The sequence below is a fragment of the Chiloscyllium plagiosum genome, unplaced genomic scaffold, assembly GCF_037043375.1.
Source record: "Chiloscyllium plagiosum isolate Xiang-an unplaced genomic scaffold, Cpla_swu_hap1 HiC_scaffold_30, whole genome shotgun sequence".
NCBI classification, from domain to species: Eukaryota; Metazoa; Chordata; class Chondrichthyes; order Orectolobiformes; family Hemiscylliidae; genus Chiloscyllium; species Chiloscyllium plagiosum.
In genome coordinates, this window is record NW_028270168.1 from 46,503,098 (window position 1) to 46,526,598 (window position 23,501).

Sequence of the window (23,501 nt, forward strand, 5' to 3'; positions counted from 1 at the left end):
GCTTGCTCAGCATGTCCACCACTTCCAAACTGACAACTGGGCTCTCTTTGGGAGACTATGTACCTGGAGGTATTGTCCCTACTGAGCTGCTTGATGAGGAGTACCAATAAGAAGTGAGCAAAAGATGACTAAATAAACTCAGAATTTGTTCAGAAATAGGTCTCAGTCACCAGACATGATGTGAGAAAGATTAAAAAGTATCATTCCAAACATATGTGGCTGCATTAAAGAGTAACTCCAGGCCAACATATTCAGGTGCACATTTGTGATGTCACTGTATAATTTATTGTGTGTACATTGGCAACTGGAACGGTGTGTGGTTAAGAGTGGAATCATTTACAGAAGTTGGCACCAGGTCACCTATCCAACTAGATGTCTGGTTTATTGAAATGACTGTCTGAGACTACTTATAGATGGGGGATGGCTGCTGACTGGAATCCCTTCCTTTGGGTACATGGTCGCTCTACTTGGAGGGCTGCTGTAGCTGTTGAGGAGTGATCTTATAGAAGTTTATAAAATCATGAGGGACGTGGATAGAGTGAACAGCCAAGGTTTTTTCCTCAGTGTAGGAGAAGGTTGGGGGTCATATTTAAACAGTCTTTCCAGGTGAAGCAGCATTTCATCTGTACCTCCTCCAATTTGGTCAGTTGCATTCACTGTGGCCTACTCTGCATTGGAGAAACCAAACACAGACTGAGTGAGTGCTTTGCAGACCCAATCTCCCCATAACCAGTCATTTTAACATAGCATCCTGATTGCATGTTCATGCTGCAATGCTCCAGCGAATCACAGTGCAATCTGAAGGAAAAACTTCTCATCTTCAGAGTAGGCACTTTATGAATTCTGGATTTAATATTGAGTTCAGAACCTTCAGATTGTGAACCCACTTCCATTCTTTCCCCTTCTTTTCACTTTACTTGGTATGTTCTCTGTCACCATGTCTTCTCTCTCTCCTGCCCCCATTCCAGTGGGACTGTCTGTTCTTTCCACTCTGGTGGTTAGACACACCATTGTTCTGCCATTCTCACATTCTATCAGCAGCCTTTCTCCCCCAGTGCTCCACCCTGACACTATTACATAAATGCTGCCATTTATAAACCCTTCACACTTCACATCAACTCTGATGAAGAGTCACCTAGACTCAAAACGTTGGTTTGCTCTCTCACTGTGGATGCTGTTAGACTCACTGTAATTCCCAGCATTTTCCATTTTCAGTATAGATTCCAGCATCTGCAGTAATTTGCTCCTATATTTAAAAGGCATCGGGATGGGTATATGAATAGGAAGAGTTTAGAAGGATATGCACCAAATGCTGGCGAATGAGACTAGATTAATTTAGGATATTGTTTCGGCATGGACGAGTTGGACCAAAGAATCTGTTTCTGTGCTTACAGCTCTATGATTCTATGATGGATGTTGGTGTAAAAAGACCCCAGTTCCCTCACTGCTTCTTGACTTTAACCTCTCCAGTCTCTGGGAATTCTAGGTTCCATTTCAGACTCAACCCCAGCAACTTAGATCTCAAGCAAAAAGGAGCACAGTGGTCTGCTAACACAATCATTGGGTATAGATGGTCCCAAATGGAAGTGTCAGTTGCTGACCATGACCGCACTGACAGCGATGCAAGAGGGAGTGATGCTAGAGGAAGCTGTGTAACTAAGGAACTCACCATGGTAATGAATCTGAAAGCAAGGTATTGGGTAAGAAAAGTTAAAGATAACATTTAAATAATGTTTAAAAACATAGCTGATCTGAGATACAAAGGTTCATTTTGTCCCTGACATCCAATTATGATGTCCTGTTGTATCATCTGTTATCTGAGACCTGGAGTTTCTCAGATTAAATCTAATAATGCCCAATTATCCACTTGCTTTAAAACAAATGTCACAGTGACATTATCCATTATCCAGAGATGGTGTATAGAGAGGTGACCTTACAGTATTGGAAATGGAGATGGTGCAGACAGCACTAGCCTCACTATAAACATCATATTGTTCCACTTACTTATTTTGAAGGGTTGACAACACTGGCTTCACTTTTACAGGTGGTGGCACCTTTTTCAGAGGCCCAGGTTTGACCACAGTACCTGACCGCTCATTCTTGGGCTCTTCCTTCTCACCTGCAGAGAGAGGAGGCAGAGAGTGAGAGAGGAAGCAACAGGGAGAGGGAGAGTGAACATCAGTCAGGCATAGACACAAAGTGAGAAGCAAAAACAGCAGCAGATTAAAGTGACAGGAAAAAAAATCCAAACAGGGTTAAAGAAGCTAATGTTTGTGTTTACAGAGCTCTTTTCACAGCCTGGTTTATCAATACATTTTGTGGCTGTTGCGTGTTGTTTTCTTCAAGTCCAAAGTGATTTGGATATCCACTTTTTTGGTCTAATTACCAGAATCTTGTTGAGTAAATAATATGATGATGATTGCATTACTGCAACAACTTACAGTTTAATGAAATATGCCTACATTACATCAGAGATTGTCAGGATCACACCAGCCTTGGGTCCAGCCCCGACAAGTAACCTTCTTTACCCCTGACCATGTCTTCATGGCATTGTCACTCTGGGTGGTGCTTACTGCACACAGTTAAACACTAACCCCTTCAGACACATATACAACAGCAGTCAAAACAGTATTTGTACAGTGGTAGTGTCCCTACCTCTGACCCCAGGAGACACTCATTCAAGTCCCATGTGCTGCAAAGGTGTGTTATGTCATTTCTGATCAGATTGATCAAAAATATCTACCACAGCAGCCAGTGAAAGATGTTTTGAAGAGGGAGCCAGATTGTTTACAGTAAGCTCCTACAAATAGCATGGTAAGTGAGGCTTCAGCCTAATGTCTCATTTGTAAGATGACACCCCTTCAATATTGCCTAGATTATCTGCTTCAATCTCTGGAAAGACATTTGAACGACTCAGAGACGACAAAGTCATAGTTGACATTGTAGATAGAAAATGGGGAGAATTTCAAAATGGGGGTCATATTAAGGGAGAAATTGTCACATGTGATGTCAAAGTGATACTCATTGGCCTTCAGTTGTCATGTGTGTGGGAACTGTCATGTTCGTGATGATGGTCTAATCATTCATCAAGGATTGATTAACTCTGCAAGTTAGTTAATTTAAAACAATAAAGCCCATTCTAAGTTTTGCAGATATTACAGAAAACCAACTCATTTCTGAGTGTACAGATTGCAAATTCATGGAAGACCACCTGCTAGGCAGGGTTATAACATTGTGTCCACACTGCACAAGAGATGAAATCTCTTAAAGGCAAGGCACCCATACAACATTCTCCACCTTTTTATATAGACTAGCTAATTATTAGCAATAACAAATGAGCCTCTGAGTCTCTGCAATTGATAGATAACTTGCTAAATTAAGTTCTTGTGATGATGATACTGCCCAATGTGGAAGAAATAATGCCCTCGTGGGATAGCCCAGCATGGAGCATTTGCAGGCCCTTGGCCATATCAGGACTGTGAAATAACTCGACAAAGGCAGTTATTCTGTCACCAAGTCACCCTATATTTACACATGCACAGTACATGACACTGATGGAGTTAGCTCAAAGCCAGCTCCTACAGTGAATAGAACCTCTGACACTCCTGTTTATATCTGTCAGCCAGGATTCCCTAATTGGACCAGGTTAACAGCCCCAATCAGGGAACTCATATTCTGTGTGGTCATGTATTTCATGTATCGTATTTGTTGTTCCAGACTTTCTTTTCTCTGCATTTCTCCTGCAGCTGTTGCACAGTGAAAATCATGTCCTTCGGTAGTCGAAGGACACACTGCGATTCCGGAAGGGGTTCCTCAGCCACAGGGAGCGGATGGTTGAGGAGGACCTTGGTGATGACAGCACGGGATTCCCCTGTAGTTACCAGTCAGACTTGAAGATGTCGAGCACCTTGAGACTTGCCGTCGGGAACAAGTGGAAGTCAAGCAAAAACAGCGAAAGGGGCGTGTTGCCACACCAACACCCCCCTCCCACCCCTTGCCATGACCACCTTCTGCTCCACGTGTAACAGAGCCTGTTGTAGCCCCGTCAGTATGAACCTACCCTTAGAGTGGAAGGGAGTCTTCCTCATCTGTGATGGACAGCCAGTGATGTTCCAGGATTTGCATATCCTGATGCACTACAGTCAGAATACTATATTTTATAGATGAGTCATTCCTCAAGTCACTTTGCATGTTTTAAATCATTTACTGGCCTGTTCTTTAAGAGCTTTCAGCTTATTTTAAAGTTTCTGGTTTGCAGCCCTGGATCCTTCCAATTTTATCAAAGTTTTAGCCTTCTATGGGTCCAATATATCACTCTTCCTTCACAATCAGCTGGAATAACAATCCAGCCTCTGCAACAGCTTCTCTTGTCCTTAATTTTCTTTGACCTCTTCCACTTGCTGTTTGTGACTGACTGGTTTCCCTTATAGCCTGCTTAAGTTCTTTCACTGCAGCATCATTGCTGATTTTTAAAAAAATGTCATTCACAGGATGACGGCATCGCTGGCTAGACCAGCATTTATTGACTACCCCTAGGTGCCCAGAGGGCAGTTAAGAGTCAACCACATTGCTGCAGGTCTGGAGTCACATATAGGCCAGACCAGATAAGGGTTGTAGTTTCCCTAAAGGGCATGAGTGAACCAAATGGGTTTTTCCAACAATTGACAATTGATTCATGCTCATCAGTAGAGTCTTGATTCCAGACATTTGTCGAATTCAAATTCCACCAACTGCTATTGCAGGATTTAAACCCGGATGCCCAGAACATTACCTGGATCTCTGGATTAACAGTCCAGCGATAAAACACTAGGTCATTACCCGCCCTAAATTATTTATTTATGAAAGAACTGTTTCATGAGTGATTTGTAGCTTTTTGTTGTTTGCGCTGTACATTTCAGTTGTTTTTGCAGGTATGTCATTATCTCCAGCATAGCTTTGAGCTCAAGTGATGTTTCTGCAGCTGCTCCTGCTGATCCTGATCTGTTTTATGTGAAAGTTGCTCTCGATCTTTCTGTAAACCAGCAATCTTTTTATTGGATTCATGATACAGAGCTGTGGTTCATCCTGCTACCTTTCTTTCTCTTTCAGAACTAAAATGATGTTTGTAGTACAAAACCAGAATACTGCTAAAAGAAGTGGAGTTGTTAAAGCTTTTGGGACCAGGGCACATTTGAAGACCCCGATGTATGGAGGCAAAAGGAGTTCCTACATACATTGCACCATCTTCATAACAAAAAGGGTCTTGAAGACTGCAGGATGGTGGCTCAGTGGTTAGCACTGCTGCCTCACAAAGCAAGGGACCTGGGTTTAATTCCACCCCCAGGTGACTGTGTGGAGTTTTCACGCCCTCCCCCATGTCTGCGTGGGTTTCCACTGGGTGCTCCGCTTTCCTCCCACAGTCCAAAGGTGTGCAAGTTAGGTGGCTTGGCCATGCTAGGTTACCCATAGTGTTCAGGGATATATAGGTTAGGTGCGTTAGCCATGGGAAATAAGGGATAGGGTAGCAGGATAAGTCTGCGTGGGATGCTCTTTGGAGGGCTTGTGTGTACTTGTTGGGCCAAATGGACTCTTCACACTGTTGGTGCTCTATAAAAACATCTCTGGTGAAGTCCCATGACAACACTCAGCCTAATCAGAGTTTACTTGCTTGGTCTGAGAATGAAGATTGATTATTAACGTCTTGCTATCTATAATTAGCCAACTAATCAACATTCTCTCCCTGTGCTGCATAAATTGGTGAACACTTTGTCAAGTCTGTTTGTTACATACTAGTTCTGATTAGTGCAAGGTAAAAACTTCAAACTCTTCTCCCTTTTTACTGTATTCTTTCAGATCCTTATTCATTTCTGTGGGCTGAGCGGATGTGTTTTCTAAATACTCAATAATCTCAAAGATGGCATTGTCAAGTTTGGATTTTCCATGAAATAATTGTTCAATCTTTTCTGATAGAACGTTCATTTTTACCTCCACAGGAGCGAACTGAGATTTTAGTTTGATTAATTCAGCAGAAACTGTACTGTTCCAATCTTCTTTCACATTCAGTTCTGCAAGCATTTTGTGAATCTTCAGCTGCAGTTTCTGTTGTGTCTCTGATCTTTGATTTAGTCAATGGATTATGACTCATGTAAGGTCACAGCTTGTTGGTTTCCTGTAATTACTGATCCAGCAAAGTGGACGATGTAGAACATCTGCAGTATTCTGGTGGATTACACTCCGGCATGATTGACCTGCATCTGGGATTGTGAACCTTTGTATGTTGGAAGTTTTATACTTGTAGGTACATCATGACTTCTTCCCAGGTTTGTGGTCAATTTTATTTGTAAAACTTGCAGGGCTAGTATATCAATATTTGCTACAGTGTCAATCTCAGAGATGAAAAGGGAAGTGCAGATGGTGGAATCCAAGGTAGGCAGAGGAGAAGCTTGGAAGACCACAGCAAGCCAGGCAGCATCAGGAGATGGAGACATCGATGTTTCGGGTGTAACCGTCCTGAAGAAGAGTTACACCTGAAACGTCGACTTCTCCACCCCCTGATGCAGCCTGGCTTACTGTGGTCTTCCAGCCTCCTGCCTGTCTGCAGTGTCAATCTTAGCCCAATATCAAGTAATCATCATTTCCATGATGATAGATCATTTGAATTTTTACAAACATTTCAGATGGTTTAACATCATTGATGTCTTCATATAAATTGACAGGGTGAAGCATGTGGTCAACATCTGCACGTGCATTGCCAAATTCTGAACCGTCGACCACTTCACTTATACATATCTAGCAGGATACTCGATGGTCTTTATTGCATGGCCTGCTGCATAGCCTGTTTGGGTCAGTGCACGACGAATCTGAATGGATTGCTTTTCTGTATTGAACTGTAAATCAGAAACTCAAACAGAAGTTGTTGGAAAAGCTCAGCAGATCTGGCAGCATCAGTGCGGAGAAACCAAAGTTAATGTTTTGAGTCTGGTGACCCTTCCTCAGGAAGGGTTCTGAGGAAGGGTCACTGGACCCTAAAACATTAATTTTAATTTATCTTCATTGATGCTGACAAACTTTTCCAACAACTTTTAGTTTCTGATTTACAGCAAATACAGTTGTTTTGGATTTTATTTAATCACTTTGTGTTGCGTGCATACGCTGTTGAGACTTTGCCTGGCAGTTAGACTGTTTCGAAATCAATTGACAAAAACAGAAATTGCTGGAAAAGTTTGGCATCAAGTCAATAAAGTTGAACTTCCTTAAAGACAAGGCACATATACAAGAGTAACCTATTTAGTTGCGATGGACTAACACCTCTGGTAAAATAACACGCATTTGAATTTCACAAATGTGTTAATCATTTGTCTTCTGATATCGTCAGAGTTTTCTAGAAAGGCAAAATTATCTCCAAGTATGGTGAGGAAAACACTGAGAATTGAACAGGGCAAACAGAGAGTGAGAGGATTTCTCAAGTAGGACCCAAAAAGTGGAAGGAAGTCAAAGAGACAAAGATACGCTAAATCAGAGAAAGCTGGAATGCACTGTCCAGGGAGAAAGTAAGATGTCCCAGGGTGGGGGGAGAGTGAACTGAAAGAGTCAGAAGGTCTCTCATCTTTGTCACTCCAATGATCCCACTAATGGACATCAACATTACCCTCCCCCCCCCCAACCACCACCCCCAACACCACACAATTGGAAAGTGAGTAGCCACTTTGGTATCTGATTAGATGACTCCTGACTGTCAGTCAAGCAGCCTTTTCCCTCCTCCAATAATTTTATTACTAATAGGAACTTTTCTATACACTATAAACAAGTAATTATGTTCATTCTAGTTCCACAATTTTCTCAGGGATGCTGACAGTAGTTTAATGTTGAATTTTGCTGACTCCAGGAAAATTATGGAAAGAGAAAAGAGCGAGAAAGGAACAAGGGAGCGATAAGCAACGATTAATTGTTTTTTGAGAATCAAGTCGTATGCAGAGATGGTTCACTTTATAAAACTGGGTCTGGTTAGGAGTTTGCTGGGGGAATTTTTGTCTTGTTCACACATTCATTAACAGAATTTGATTATGCCCACACATTATGTGGCGTTTCTGGTTTCCTGCCTGTGTAGCTACTGCTGTCTGTCCTATGCCTGCTATCTCTGCTCTTACATTGTCCTCTGCCTATTACCCACAGCTCCCACCCACCCAGCATCCCTCACCCCCACCACCGCCCCCCCACGCTCGATATCTAACTGTCTGTTACTTCCATTCACACGTCCACCTCCTTGGTAATGTTTTCATGCGTCGTTAACATGAACCAGTGAGGCCACAGCAGGAAGTACTGCAACTCACACTTGGTACTTCACTACAACATAGTTTATAGCAACATGACACTGTGAGTTAATTGCTGCTGTTATTTGTCAGTTAACCACAATCAGAGGATGTAAGAATGAGCAGGGACCCTGAAATATAGCTGCAGCATTACTGAGTGTAGATTGTAGCTCAGCGCAGTAAATACAACCACTGTGCAACAAATTGAGCCTCAGTGCAGTAAATGTAGCCTCAGTTCAGCAGAGCAGTGAAAAGCAATTCAACAACAATAAAGATTCAAATCAGACTTGGAAACATTAACTGCCCTTCTCCCTCCACAAATGCTGTCAGACCTGATGAGCTTCTCCAGCATTCTCTGTGTTTGTTTCAGATTTCCAGTATCCGCAGCATTTTGTTTTTAATTCAATGACTAAATCTTCTATTTCTGTAGCATTCAGAAAACTACTCCCTCTTGTCACATACTGAATTGCCATTGCTCATGTACATCTTAACCCCCGTGGGTAGAAAGTACGCAGATGGTAAAAGGTAATGGGTCACCTCCACCTGTGTGAATTCACTGCCATCAGGAAGATGGTGCAGTGCTAATGTCAGTACCCAATCTTCAGGCATGAGTCCAAATCCCACCTCTGCGGCAGGTGGGATTCAAATTCAGTGAGGAAAATCAGGAATTGAAAGTGGAAAAAAACCTGTTTCTCTCAAGAAGGAAAGCTGCTTTCCTTATCTGATTTGGCTTATATATGACTCCAGAGCCACAGCAATGTGGTTGACTCTGAGCTGCCCTCTGCCACTCAGTTCAAAGGTCAATGGGCAACAAATGCTGACCTTGTCGACAATGGTTCCGTAATCTGGCTTGGTATTCTCCTGAGAAAGTGAGGACTGCAGATGCTGGAAATCAGAGTCGAGAGTGTGGAACTGGAAAAGCACAGCAGGTCAGGCAGCATCCGAGGAGTGGGAGAGTTAATGTTTCAGGCATAAGCCCTTCGTCAGGAGTGAGGCTTGTGGGTCGGGGTTGAGAGATAAATGGGACAGGGGTGAGGTTTGGGGGAGGGTAGCTCAGAACTGCACCACCCTCCGGACCTGTCCATCACTCCCCCCTCTAATCTATCACCTTCTCCCTCACCTTCATCCACCTATCACTTTCTGAGCTACTTTCCCACAAATCCCACTCCCTCCCATTTATCTCTCAGCCTCGACCCATAAGCCTCACTCCTGATGAAGGGCTTATGCCCGAAACGTCAATTCTCCTACTCCTCGAATGCTGCCTGACCTGCTGTGTTTTTCCAGCAACACACTCTCGACTTTGTATTCTCCTGAGTTTAGATAATGACCATGGAACGTTGAGTGGTAATTGAGTTACAATCAAGGCCAACCCTGATGTGACGGAAGCTGGAGGAGCTGATTGGTCATACAGCAACTCTGACATCATGACAGCAGTGAATAACACTTTAAAGTGATAACTTCCAAAAAGATAAAACTCTTACAAAATTTTGGCCTGCTGGAACAAAACTTCAAAATAGCAATTTAATCTCGCAGCCAGCGTTTATTTTGAACCCTTGTTAATTGCCGGCAACACAGGAATTTCCAGAGGTTGTAAAGACACGAATTGTCAATGTCTCAATTATACCATCTAAGCTTGAGTTTGCTCCCTGTAGCCATCATCCTTTTCTGACAGTCATTTAGAGTTTTCAAATGTACCTTCTGCAGTCCAAAGGAAGCAGCTATCAAGTAACTAGCCAATGAAATTGCCAACAATGACATCAGATCATAGGATATTTAGAAATGTTACTCTTAGATGAGAAAGCAGGATCAGCTCATGCTCTGTGTGTAACGTATATCATTCAAACTTTGTTCCAGCTACCAAGACTTGCACCTTGTCTGTCTCTAAGCATGTATACAACATGGTAGCATCTGTAAATGAAAAAAACCCTGTTCTGTGGGTATCTGTGGCATCCAGCAATGGCGAGGAAATTTATACAAAGGCCAACAGCATATTCCAACGCAAAAGCAAAATGAGAGAAAAAAACAGCAGTCTGACGATAAAAGGTAACAAAAACTGCAGACTTAGCCCAGTGAGACATGGCAAAAACCCACAAACACAGAACGGACAGACACTAATCAAAAGTAAAACCTCATATCTGGCAGTCTCGAACAGTGAGAAAAATGTCAGGGCAAGATGACTCCAGAGGTAAATGCAGCACTGACAGACTCCAGTTTCAGGTGAAATCAATAGCCTCTGGCAGGCAGATTGCATCAAACCTCTGAAGAGGCAGACTCCAGTGATAAACGAGACTCACAGATCTTAAAGTAGGTGGACCCCAGTGCCAAGGAAACCAGCATCTAGGTATAGTCAGAGACCAGTTGCAAAAAAGATCAGGTGACAAATGGCTCCAGACAAAATGCGGAACTAGCAAAGGACATTTTGACTCCATGCCTGACACAATATGTCACAAGGTTACCTCTTGATGAAGTTAACCCTTTGGCTACCTGAGCCACACCACCATGAGGAGGGCCTGCACCCGGCTCTACAGTGGCTCATTGGAGCCCAACTTTCCAATATGTCAGAATCACTTCAGGCCTCTCCCAAAAGACCTCAGGCAGAGAACAGCTCACTGTGTTTTGTATCTGGCGAGAAACCTAGCTGATGATATATTGACAAGACAGTGAATCACTGAGGACTCCTAAATGTTTAATCATATATTGAAGGCTTTTCATGAGTTTTGATATTAGATAAAACATTGTCATTGACTGTCCTAAGTTCAAATGAAGTATCCAAGACCAAGAAAAGGGAAGACTCATATGTGAGTGATTTCTCTCATACAATTATAACTATGATGCTGAGGGAAAAGCTAACGTGAGATCTAACAATTATAAGGGTGCATGATAGGATTGTACATTGCTGAAATCAGTGTAGCCAGAGACTCAATGGGGGATACAAAATAGAATTAAACAGGTGGGAATGAGGTTTTGTCATCTAACCAGTTTATGAAGTCAGCACAGTTTCTCAACCACAGGGTTACAATATGCTTGCAGCACACAGTTTGGGCAGAAGACCATTGTGATGTCAAAGGAGTCCATCAGCACAAAGTATCTCCTGCTCTTGAAGTGGGCTATCATTCCTGTGGGAGAAGAGGCCATTGTGGCAGAGCAGGAAGTTTCCTGTTCTGAGGATCAGATCAATGGGTCACATAGATCCATTAGCGTACAGTAGAGGATTCCCAGTTATTTGAAGTGTCTTTTCTAGAAGAACTAATCCTGATGATAGAGGATTTCCAGAGCACAGAGCTCTTTGCCAAAGGGCAGAAGTAGAGATTTCAACTTGATCCAGGAGCAGCCATCTCCATTCTTTCAGATAACATGCAGTGGCTGTGACCAGTGCTCCTGACGCTTTCCAGGGTCTGCCTTCACAGTCCAGTGGGAACTTCATCGAGGGCAATCGGCTGTATGCTGGCACAGTTTTTGATTCAATCAAATTGCCAAAACAGCTGATTATTTTCCTTTTGCAGTTTTGCTAAGAGACTAATTTCTTTTTAATGATCTCAATACTAATCCATTTGCTATAAAATAAAACTAATTTCCAAAAACAAGGTGCAACAAGACTTAAGCTCAGTAATGGAGCAGCCATCTCCCTTCTCTCAGATCCTATGCAATGAAGTTCTTCTAGTCTCCTCCTCTTCTAAAAATCATTTATTTATGACAAACTAAAACTAATTTCCAAGTGTAGGTGGTAAAACTGAGTAATATCTAAACTATTATTAACATATTGAGCTATATTTTTAGAATTATCAAATCCTTACAGTGTGGAAACAGACCATTTGGCCAACCAAATCCACACCGACCCTCTGAAGGGTACCCCACCCAGACTCACCCACTTCCTCTAACCCTGCATTTCCCATAGCTAACCCACCTAGCCTACACATCTCTGGACACTATGGGCAATTTAGCATGGCCAATCCACCTAACCTACACATCTTTGGACAGTGACATAAAACCCGCACAGCCACCCAAGGAGGGAATCACACCTGGACGCCTGGCTCTGTGAGGCAGCAGTGTTAACCACTGAATCACCATGTCACCCAACACAAGCACACTCAAACAACATAAAGGACACAAAGACTGTGCAGAGATGATATTTGAAGAGGATGAAATTACGGGTCTGAAAACCAAAGATTGATCTCATAATCCACTGGATTTCTTGTTGACAAACTTGGATTGTTGATAGCTGTAAACTGATGGAAGATGTTTGAAACTGTATTTGGTTCAGATAGAAATCAAGCTAGCTTCAAGCCAAAACAGAAACTGCTGGAAAATCTCAGCAGGTCTGGCAGCATCTGCAAGGAGGAAAAAGAACTGATGTTTCGAGTCTAACTGAAGCTAGTTTCAAGTCTTTGAAAGTGATCACAGATCAGCTTCACAGTGTTTAAAATATTGACAAAATACTGAGATGCAGAAACGTAGCCAGGTTGTCAAACACGCCAATCAAGAAAGGGAGAGAGATTTGCAGCATTGGAGATTTTTCTTCATTCTGACTTCCCAGATTTTTGAAGCAAAACCAAGACAAAAGGCAACCGTCAGCAAAAGGCCACAGAATCTCTTCCAAAGACAAATCTTGCACCAAGCAAGAGTATTAACTTCCTTTCTCGTATCACTCTAGAAGCTTTACTGAGCTGTTTTCTCTCCCCCAAAGTCACTGGCTTTCTGTACCTGCAAGTGGATCGTAGCTCACACTAAGCTCTTGATCTCTTTTTCCAAGAAAACAAAAGTTGCCTTCTCCCTCAGTAAAACCACTGCTCATTCCGGAAACATCTACACAATTTAATAACCTTCCAGTTTTTCATAAAGTCCTTAAATATACACACACCACATACACTATAGCAGAGAAAACTCTGTTGGATGCAGACAGCTTTGAAGAACTTCCAACAATGATATCCCATACCATCAGCCTTAGGAAGACCTTAAGGAGAGTATACCAGTCTTCAGGGAGCAGGTCAAAGGGCACACAGAACATGACAACACTAACAACAATGATTAGCCAAAATAGGAGACTCTCAAGCTCCCATTGACTGATCTGAGATAGATGGGTGTGTAACACCAAGGCACTACAAGGATTGGTGACCAACTGAAGGAGAACATGGTGAGGGTGGGGAAGGAGGATGCCACTATAAAATAACACAACACAATGCATGCTACCAAAAAGCCCAAGTCTATTTCCTTGAATAAGCTTCTTAGCTAGAGAAAGGCATGGTCATAACCACTGAGGAATCAACAGAAACAAATCCACAGATTGACCTGAGTAGAAACTCCTGGCAGTGCCAGAGTCTAGGTAAAGGAAGGAACAACATGGGACTATAGTAGTGTTTTGGTCAATTTCAGGGAATTCAGAGGTTGAATTGATTAGGATCATAGGAGAATGTGAGGACTGCAGATACTGGAGGTTAGAGTCGAGAGTGTGGTGCTGGAAAAGCACAGCAGGTCTGGCCTCATTCCTGATGAAGGGCTTTTGACCAAAACGTCGATTTTCCTGCTCCCCGGATGCTGCCTGGCCTGCTGTGCTTTTGCAGCATCACACTCTCGACTCTTGGTGAGGATTATATTCACCGAAGTTCAGGAGTATGAAGGAAAATCTAATAGAAATCTATAAAATTCGAACAGGACCAGATGTATGAAAGATGTTTCTCATGGCACGGAGTCCAGAACCGGGGCCACAGTCTAAGGATACAGGTAAATGATTCAGAATTGAGATGAGGAGAAATTTTTTCACCACAGATAGTGGTGAGCCTGCCAGGGAATGCAGTCAAGGACAAAACATTATATAATTTCAATATGAAGATGGATAGCTCTGGGACTAGAGGAATCAAAGGATATGGGGGATGAGCAGGAATGTGTTAACAAGTTGGATGATCAGACATGATCATGAGGAATGGTTGAGCAGGTCTGAAGGGCCGAGTGGCCTATTCTTGCACCTGTTTTCTGTATGAACTACTTTCAGATGACGGAACAAACATGGCGGAAACTGTGGATGACATGTCAACTGCGAAAGCCCGGAAACTGTGGATGACATGTCAACTGCGAAAGCCAACATTGAGGACCATGCAGCAGTTGAAGGCCGGAAAGACCTTATGTAACCAGACAGCCAGAAAGTACCAAAACCAAAATCAGAAATTGCTGGAAAGATTCAGCAGGTCTGGCAGCACCTGTGGAGAGAAATCAGAGTTAATGTTTTGGGTCCAGTGACCCTTCTTCAGAACCAGAGATGAGCCTGACAAACAGAATAAGAGAGCCTCTGCAGAACTCTTGCATTAACCAAAAGGGAAACAAGATGAGACGCCTGAAAATCCATTTCAGCACAGAGCTTACCCAGATGCTTGCAACATTCCTGTGTCGCATTGCCTTGCCTTATATTGATGCACTTTGACCCCTCTGCCAGAGCTACCACAGTGCTTCTATCTCTCCTTGCCAATTAATGCAGATACAAAGCCAGAAAGCTTGTCATGCGTCACATCAAAGGAGATAGCCTTCCCTCCGGAAGTCCGGACACAGTGAGTCAGTGCCAGTCTCTGATGCCAACCCAGGGGTTTGGACACGGTCAGTCAGCTGCTTGGGGTGGTCAGGGTCAGGAACCACTCCTTGGAAGGGCTAAGGAGCCAAATGTTTGGAAGCCACCCACCTGTCTTGCTACTTCCTGTCCAATTGTGGGCTGCTGAAATGTGAGAAAGGGAGGGATTGGGTGAGGTGAAAGTGATGGGCACAACTGTTAGTGCTGGCATAGGTGAGGAAAGGGTGGCAAGTATCCTGAGTGAGTGTGGAGGGAACACAGAGGGTACATCAGGTGAGTGGTGCCAGGAGCTGAGGTTTGTGAGGGCAGATGAGGGGAGATGTTGCAGACAATAGTTTGAGAGTGGTAGAGCCTGAGCCTCAGTGAGAGGTAGATGCAGTTGCAGAGACTGAATGGATGTGAGGTAACAGGGAGAAGCTGGTACTCAGTCAGAGTAGAATGACCTTTTTCCCCCAGTACGGGGCATCCCTCCAGGTGGCTGAGATTGCACAAACCAGGGTTGATAATCTCAGAGCAGGCTGGCACAGTCTGGTATCATGATCTCCAATGCTAGACCTGGGGGGAGAGGACCACCATGCTTTGCAAAATACCATCCACCAAGACCTCCAGGTCCCTGTTGATAGAGTGACATGCCAGATCCCCCTTCTGTGCCATGTCACAGCAAATACCATGGACCATGTAGGGCAGCTCCACTCTGACAATGCTTGTCTGGGTACACAGCGGCCTTTTAAAGATGCCACCAGTGCCAGGGAGGACAGTTCATTCCGCGATATCCTGACACTGGTGAGTTCTTCAGCGTGGTGGAATCAGTCTTTCATTGGACAAGTGCACTGGTGATGGGGCCTGGTTGGGTGGTCAATGAGGTGAGTTTGGGATGATACGGTGAGAAAACTCACTCGGCCCTGCAGAGAGAAACATTGAAAATAGGAGCAGGAGTAGGCCATTTGGCCCTTTAAGTTTGCTCCATCATTCAAACCCTCCCCAATACTCAACAAAATTGATACTTCGCCAAAATATGACAAGATTGTACCCTTTGGTTACCTGTTTTTACTTAATAACTATTGATGTTTGGGCCCCATGTGGATGTCAGCACCAATGCTTTCACCTTGTAACTGCAAGAGTTGGAAACCAAGCCCATCTGAAGGGCCCAGGGTGATGACCAGAACTGTTCACAATTAAAATAGGATCCATTCATCCTCAATGGAAATGACTGGCACTGGGCTGGACAGCTGACCTGTTCAGTACTTTTCAGCTGGTTCATATCATTGCTAGTCATTGACCAGTCAGCCCAGCGCCAATCATTTCCGGTCTTTCCTGCAGTAAGATGAATTTCTCTGAACCAATATGCTTGGCCACCACGCACTGTCAAATAAGAAGCCTTGTCAATCAAAGTGTGTGAGCGCTTCCTTGACTTTATCTGGAGGAGCTGGTGTTGGACTGGGGTGGACAAAGTTAGAAATTGCACAACACCAAGTTAAAGTCCAACAGGTTTATTTGGAAGCACTAGCTTTCAGAGCGCTGCTCCTTCATCAGGTTTGGCACAGGTAACTGTTTGGGACAACTACCTGATGAAGGAGCAGCACTCCAAAAGCTAGTGATTCCAAATAAACCTGTTGGACTATAACCTGATTTGTGTGATTTTTAATTCTGACTTTACCTGACAGTGTAGGAACCTATTTCACATCTCTACCAGCTTCAGTTACTATTCACTTCATTGTGAAAGAGGCTGTGAACTCACTAGCACTCGTCAAACTGTGGGCTTGGCTTTGCTTTGTTTAATAATGAACAGATTAGTCCCAGCAGTTAAAATAGTTGGCAGAACAGCCTACATAAACTCACCAATACCCAAGTGCTAACATTCACTGGGTACCATATCAAAGCATTAGCCTTTTATATTGCAGGCAGCACTGATTATAAGGCATACCCTCAACTTTAGACTTCTGGATAAAAGTACAGTCAGAGAATTAGACAACGCCAAAAACAAACGCTGTAAGTGTGAGTGAGGTCCTTTTCGATCCCCTGCTCTTTACAGTCAGGCTCATGGATAATATGACTTTCTGCACTTACCTTTGTGGTCAACTTTCCAGGGGATCTGTTCTGGGTTCTTCACTGATGCCATGCTGTCAGGTTTAGAAGCTGAAATGAAGTAGAGACTTCAAAAAGGCGCCAGCTGCCAAACGCAGGTCTTGTCTCTCACACAGATGAAGCAAAGGTGCGAAAGTACAGTGTAATCAGAAACTGATTTGAACGTGACATCCATGGATTCCGAGTGCCATAGTTGCATGTATCTTCAAGTTAAATCATATCCCCAACTTAGGAAATGGCAGATTGAAACTATCTGAGCTTCTTAATGCTTTATAAATATAGAACGAGGAGGAAAATTCTTGGATCTTACAAGTTCCTGTTTCAGAGTCAAGATCTTACTTCCCCAGCCCCATTGCCAGCACTCCTCCCCTCCTTCTCCTGCTCACACTCAGTACAAACCCGAACCTAAGGCCTTAGTCCAAACTCCCTTTGTGCGTCTTGCTGCAAAGTGGCGTGTCAGCTTGCAGACTGCATTTAGTACAGGCTGGCTGACAGCCCACAGGTTTAGTCACATGTTGTGTGGTTTTGTGCAGCTTCCTGAGCACAGTGAAAACAGGCCGCATAACCCACACCATTCCTCTCGAAGCCCAGCAATGCCATATAAAGAGAAGCCTTGAATCTGCCCAGGGCCCTGTCATCCCACCCAGAAATAGGTCAAACTGCTTTATGGGCTTGTGACGCCTCCGAATCCTTACTGTGGGTCCCAGTGCTCCATAATAAGCACTATGTTCGAGGTCCAATTAATGACTGATGGTTTCTGCAATCTGTGCTAACTGAAAACTAAACAATCTTCTTTTTGACGTGAATTAGGCACTTAATCCTGGTGGGAGTAAGATTTGTGATCCTGGGGAGGAGATCCATTGTCCAATCCAGATTTGGGTTCAATTCCTATCCCAGGGGGTCTATTGACCAATGCTATGGAAGTACTTACCTTCTTGAAACTGTCCTTGCTTTGTTTTGGCTCGAACCCCCATGCTGCAAACCCTTTAGAATGGTATTGTTACCCATCTTTATTTTCAGGTCATGCATCTATTGCATTTCTCTCTGGACTCTGCTTCTAGGGTTTGTTCCATACAAACTTCACTGTGTAACAACACCCTTTGAGCAACTTCAGGCAGGTTGCTGCACACGGTGCTATGGTGCCCCGTTCCTTACTGTGGCCTGCCGATCTCAGTCACGGCTGGCAAGACAGCGAGGAAGTAGCTGCAATCAGGTTACAGCCTTCCCCATCACAACACAGACTGCGTTCACTGAGAGGAGTACAAGCCAACAAGAGAACTGGTGAGGGATTCTGTTCCATGGACTGCCAAATGGCACAGTGTCTTTGGCATCGACATGATTCCTTGTACGGAGAGTTATGTCAGGCACATGTTGTGTTACAGACAGTGGGCCTATTGGGAATAGACAGAGGAAAAGATGCCCATAGATAGTGTGTGTGCTGAGGTAGATGGAGACCATGTTGGAGGGTACGATGTAGTAGATAGAGTCTCCAGTTGTCTGGACAGAAGATGTGGTAGTGTGCATAGAGGGTGTAGCGGTCTAGATGGAGGATATGATTGTACAGATGTATAGATTGTTGGCAGATGGTTTAGATGCAGAGATGTAGATTTCTTCAGGGTATACTAGTAACATGGTCATGTTAGTGGACAAATAACATGAATTAAACATGAGAATAGTAGCCAGATACCACTGCCCATCTGGTTTCACAGGCAACCCATCTCCGGAGGACCAAGTTCACCAGTCCCAATGCCCTGGGTGAAAGGGGGATTGCAGTGCGCCATATGAATTGGGTGGGACAGAGAAGGCAATTGTGTCTGTGGAAGGGGAGCAAGGTGTCTGGGATGTACTGGATGTGGAGGAGGAGGTAAATCCCTCTGTGATTTGGGGTGTTGGTCATGAGAGGGTGAATGTTGGTGAAATTGTTAACCTGGATGCTCTGTTAAAAATGCAAATGGTACTTTGCCTTTTTTTTTATAGATCAACAATCTATGAATGGTGGAGAACTTTATTTTCAATGTATGCCAAAATATCTTGCTTATAATGAAAAGAAGTTAACATTTCCATGAGCAGCAGCTTCTTAGGCTCTCCCTAACTCAGAGATACATCAACAGTTTAGTGTCTTTGACTTTTAATATGCTCCCTTAGCCTTTCGGCCTCTAAATTGGTTATTATCTCATATCCAAGTAGGTCAACCTACAGTTTCATTGTGAAACACCCAGTAATTATATCAGCTTGGACATGTCTTGGGCTTGTAATCAGTGTCAATTTTCAGTCGTCACCTTTTCAGTTGGTCTTTCAAACTTTACAAAACTTTTGGTTCAGCTTCTCCCACTTTTCTACATTTGAATACACATATATCTGCCCTGAAAATGTTTGATGGGACAATATAAAGAGATTCCAACCCGTATTGGAGCTCCTTTACTCTACATTTAGCTAATGTTGGACTTATCTGGATTGCTGTATGAATGTGCAGGGGGTGATTTATTCAGTATGCAACCCTTGTCGTATCTAATCAGGCAATGTCACTGCTGATTTTGAATTCATATGGCCTAAAATGGTCACGTCTCTCAGATGAATAAATACCCAATTTCTTCTTAAGCATTAAACTTGGACTTTTGCTCCAATGCAGTAGGAGCATAATGCATCAGGATTTTCTCTGCCAGACCCTTGAACTCCCTCAGTTCTCAGCATTGCTACAGAGTGACAAATCAGGTTAGCTAGTTAGTTGGTGAACTGAGTGGTTTGGTTATTGGTGCATTGATTGTGGCACTTCAACTCAGACACCACCATTGACTTCCAGGTTGAAATTGGCCAATCCAATATGTTTCTAATGAGTATACTCTGTTGTTTCTATCACGCCTGAGTTTAAGCAGATGGTTTGTAATATGGGCCTTTACTTACATAGATCCACATCTGTTTTAACTCCTGGAGGGAAGTCCTTTCTCATCTGCATTTAAAACAGAGATAAATTAGTCATAGAGATGTAGAGCATGGAAGCAGATCCTTTGGTCCAACTCATCCATGCCAACCAGATATCCTAAACTAATCTAGTCCCATTCACCAGTGCTTGGCCCATATCCCTCTAAACCCTTCCTATTCATGTACTCATCCAGATGCCTTTTAAATGTTATACTTGTACCAGCCTCCACCACTTCCTCTGGCAGTTCATTCCTTACACGCACCACCCTCTGTGTGAAAAGGTTGCTCCTTAGGTTCTTTTCAAATCTTTCCCCTCTCACCTTGAATCTATGCCCTCTAGTTTTGGACACCCCTTTCCCAGGGAAAAAGATCTTGGCTATTTACCCTATTCAAGTCCCTCATGATTTTATAAACCTCTATAAGGGCACCCCTCAGCCTCCGACTCTCCAGGGAAAACAGCCCCAGCTTATTCAGCCTCTCCCTACAACCTAAACCCTCCAACCTTGGCAATATCCTTGTAAATCTTTTCTGAATCCTTTCAAGTTTCATAACTTCATTCCTATATCAGTGAGACCAAGTTGTTAAACAAAAAAAGTGATGTTAACTTTCTTTTTTCAAGCCCACCGCCCACTCCTTCACAGATCAAGCATAACTCTCCTTACACCATGCCCAAAGTCTGCCTCAGGAACCGAGCACAAAAAAAGCAAGGCTCATACAACAGGGGAATACTGAGTGAGTGCTGCCATCTCTGGATCACATTAATCTGAAGTTGCAGCTGCTCTCTTGAGCAGGTATTGAAGTTCCTACATCCGTGACATTATTTTGCAGAGCAGGAGACTTGACATTAGTAAATAATAATTGGAATGGCGAAAAAGCAACCGATTTACTCAGGCTCATTACCAGCGGCTGGTTTGAAAATTATCACCTATGTAGCAATCTATTTTGCTTTCATTTTTCTTATTGAGGAGCTAGTTACCTGATCTATTATTTGCAGCAGACAAACCCGACTAGTTGTAGCAGACAGATTTGTGACACTATAAGAATGATGTGACTTCAGTGCTCTACAATATGACGAGGATATTGTCAGTTATGACTAGCCTGAACAAGACTTCATGCAATCTATCCAGCTTCATTTAAATGGCTGACAGAGCTCCATACAAACTTTTAAGCCACTTAGAGAAGATTGGAATGGTTAATGCATGCGGAACATTAACTGAACATTAAAATTATCAACCTGAAACATTAATTCTGCTCCTCTTTCCCATAGCTATTTCCAGGCCTGTTGAATGTTTCAAATTTGCCACATTAGCAATATTTCATTTTGGTTATTTCCTTATGTTGACTTTGTAACCAGGTGTGAACCGATGGGGAGCACATAAGCAGAACACTGAAGATACTATAATCAGAAATGTTAGAATTGAAAGCAGTTAAGTGACTACATCTATTAAACTTAAAGTGGCTCATTATCCCATCCTTTGGCTCATGGTCTACTTTACAAATTTGTTGCATTCTTGTACCTTTTGTAAGGATGTGAGATGCAGTCAAACTGTCAGAGAATGAAATGGCCCCACAGTGGAAATATAGGACACACTTCAATATCTTCAAGGCATGTTACAGAACATGGATAAAATAGACATTCTCAAAGGTCTGGAATAGAGTCATAGAGTCATACAGCACAGAAACAGACCCTTCGTCCCAACCAGTCCATGCCAACACTAATCACAAACTAAATTAGGGCCCAAATGCCTGTGCTTGGCCCATATCCCTCCAAACATTTTGTATTCATGTACTCATCTAATTGTCTTTTAAATCTTGTAACTGTACCCACATCCACCACTTCCTCTGGCAGTTCATTCCACACATAAACCATTCTCTGTGTAAAGAAGTTGCCCTTCATGTCTTTATTAAATCTTTCTCCTCTCACCTTAAAAATATGCCCTCTAGTCTTGAAATCCCTTATTCTAGAGAAAAGATGCCCACCATTCACCTTAACTATACCCCTCATGATTTTATAAACTTCTACAAGGTCACCCCTCAAATTCCTATGCTCCAGTGAAAAAAGTCACTGCCTATCCAGCCTTTCATTATAACTCAAACCGTCCATACCAAGCAACATTTTGGTAAATCTCTTCTCTACTGTCTCTAGCTTAATAATACCTTTCCTATCACAGGATGACCAGAACTGGACAAGTATTCCAGAAGAGGCCTCACCAATGTCTTGTACAACCTCAACATGGTGTCCTAACTCCTATACTGAGATTTCCTCATGGGAGTGCTTTAACACATAACTGTCAGAGCAACCTTATGAAAGAAGGATGAAAGAGACCTAAAACTGTAACATAGGCACTACAGAAAAACTGGGTAATTAATTCTTACAATCTGCACCTCAGCCAGATCGACGCTTAACTGATCACTTCAGAGAGTAAACAGATCGACCTGAGATGGGAAATAAACATCAATTTCACCGATGCCACACACATTGTGAGAATTCAAAATTATTAAGCTCTGCACTCATTCTCAACGAGAGGGGCTGTTGGGTTGTTGACAATGTCCTAGTGGCTCACTAATATCCTTCACACAGAGAGAGAGAGCTGGCCATCCATAGTTGATCCAACTGATCTCTCCAACCTCCTGCTCCACCTGGCTACAGATTCCTCCTCATCCTCATTCTTCACACTAAAATAAATATGCTGGAGATCTGAAATAAAAGCACGGTGCTGGAGAAACTCAGCAGGTCTGGCAGCATCTGTGGTGAGAGAGACAGAGTGGGTGGAATGGAAGAAAATCATATCGGACTCAAAGTGTTTGCTTCTCTCTTCACAAATGCAGGTTTCTCCAGGATTTCCTGTTTTGAGCTGCACCTTCATGCATCTGTTGTGAGCATTGCAGTGCCTCAATCTTCAATCTCATTTCACAGATTCTCTCATAGTCCATAATTCACTGGCCTCGTGAAAATTAACCTTGATATCCAACACAGGAGACCTCTCGAATCTCAGCATTCCAGTATGGGAGTACCCCATATTTTCCGAACCCAAAAGTGCTCCCAGCTGAATTCCAGTGCCGATGTGTCTCAGTATTTTATTTCAAAATACATCCAGCCAACGTTACATGCAGTGAGCTCATTCATCCAGCGCCATGTTGGAATCCTGAGTACCTCAAGAAAAGCAATCAGAAGGACACTCACCTCTGTCTCTTCTACATAAGGAACCACATAGTTGTCTGGGAATAATCCTTGCTTTCCGTCCATATATCCCTCCCACCAGCCGTCTTCCCCTGTCTCCTATTAACAGAAATGAATCAAAAATTGCTGCTGAAAAAATTGAAATAGTACGGTCAATGCAATTGTCACCAAACCGACCACTGCATTTGGCTTTGATTGTCAGAATACTTACTGCGAACAGATTCACACCAATATACTTACAGCTCAGCATCAAAATTGAACACATTTTAATTTGTACAACAACAAATTTATACTTGAGTTTTTAAAAAATTTTACAGATAAATTTTAAAGATTTTAAAAAAAATTGTTAAAGTAATGTTAGGATTTCAAATATTAAACCTGAACTCTTTAACTAAGCTTTAGTGACCTGTCCTAGTATTTTATTCCTGGACTCAAGTGCCAATTTGTGTCTGAAAAGCTCTATGTGACATTTTAC

General features: G+C 42.9%; 1 protein-coding gene across 4 annotated transcripts in view; it reads right to left on the reverse strand.

Annotated features, from left to right (window-relative positions):
* mnmip1 (manchette microtubule inner protein 1) overlaps positions 1-23,501 on the reverse strand; it is a 131,946-nt gene that overhangs the window by 45,595 nt on the left and 62,850 nt on the right. For 3 of the 4 annotated variants that reach the window (XM_087976914.1, XM_087976913.1, XM_087976915.1), the window contains 3 exons: positions 23,030-23,125; positions 19,828-19,873; positions 2,005-2,119 (listed from right to left, as the gene is read on the reverse strand). In XM_087976914.1, coding sequence (XP_087833040.1) covers positions 2,005-2,119; positions 19,828-19,873; positions 23,030-23,125 — 257 coding nt within the window. The remainder of the gene's footprint in view (positions 1-2,004; positions 2,120-19,827; positions 19,874-23,029; positions 23,126-23,501) is intronic. The other variant, XM_087976917.1, reaches the window with a different exon arrangement.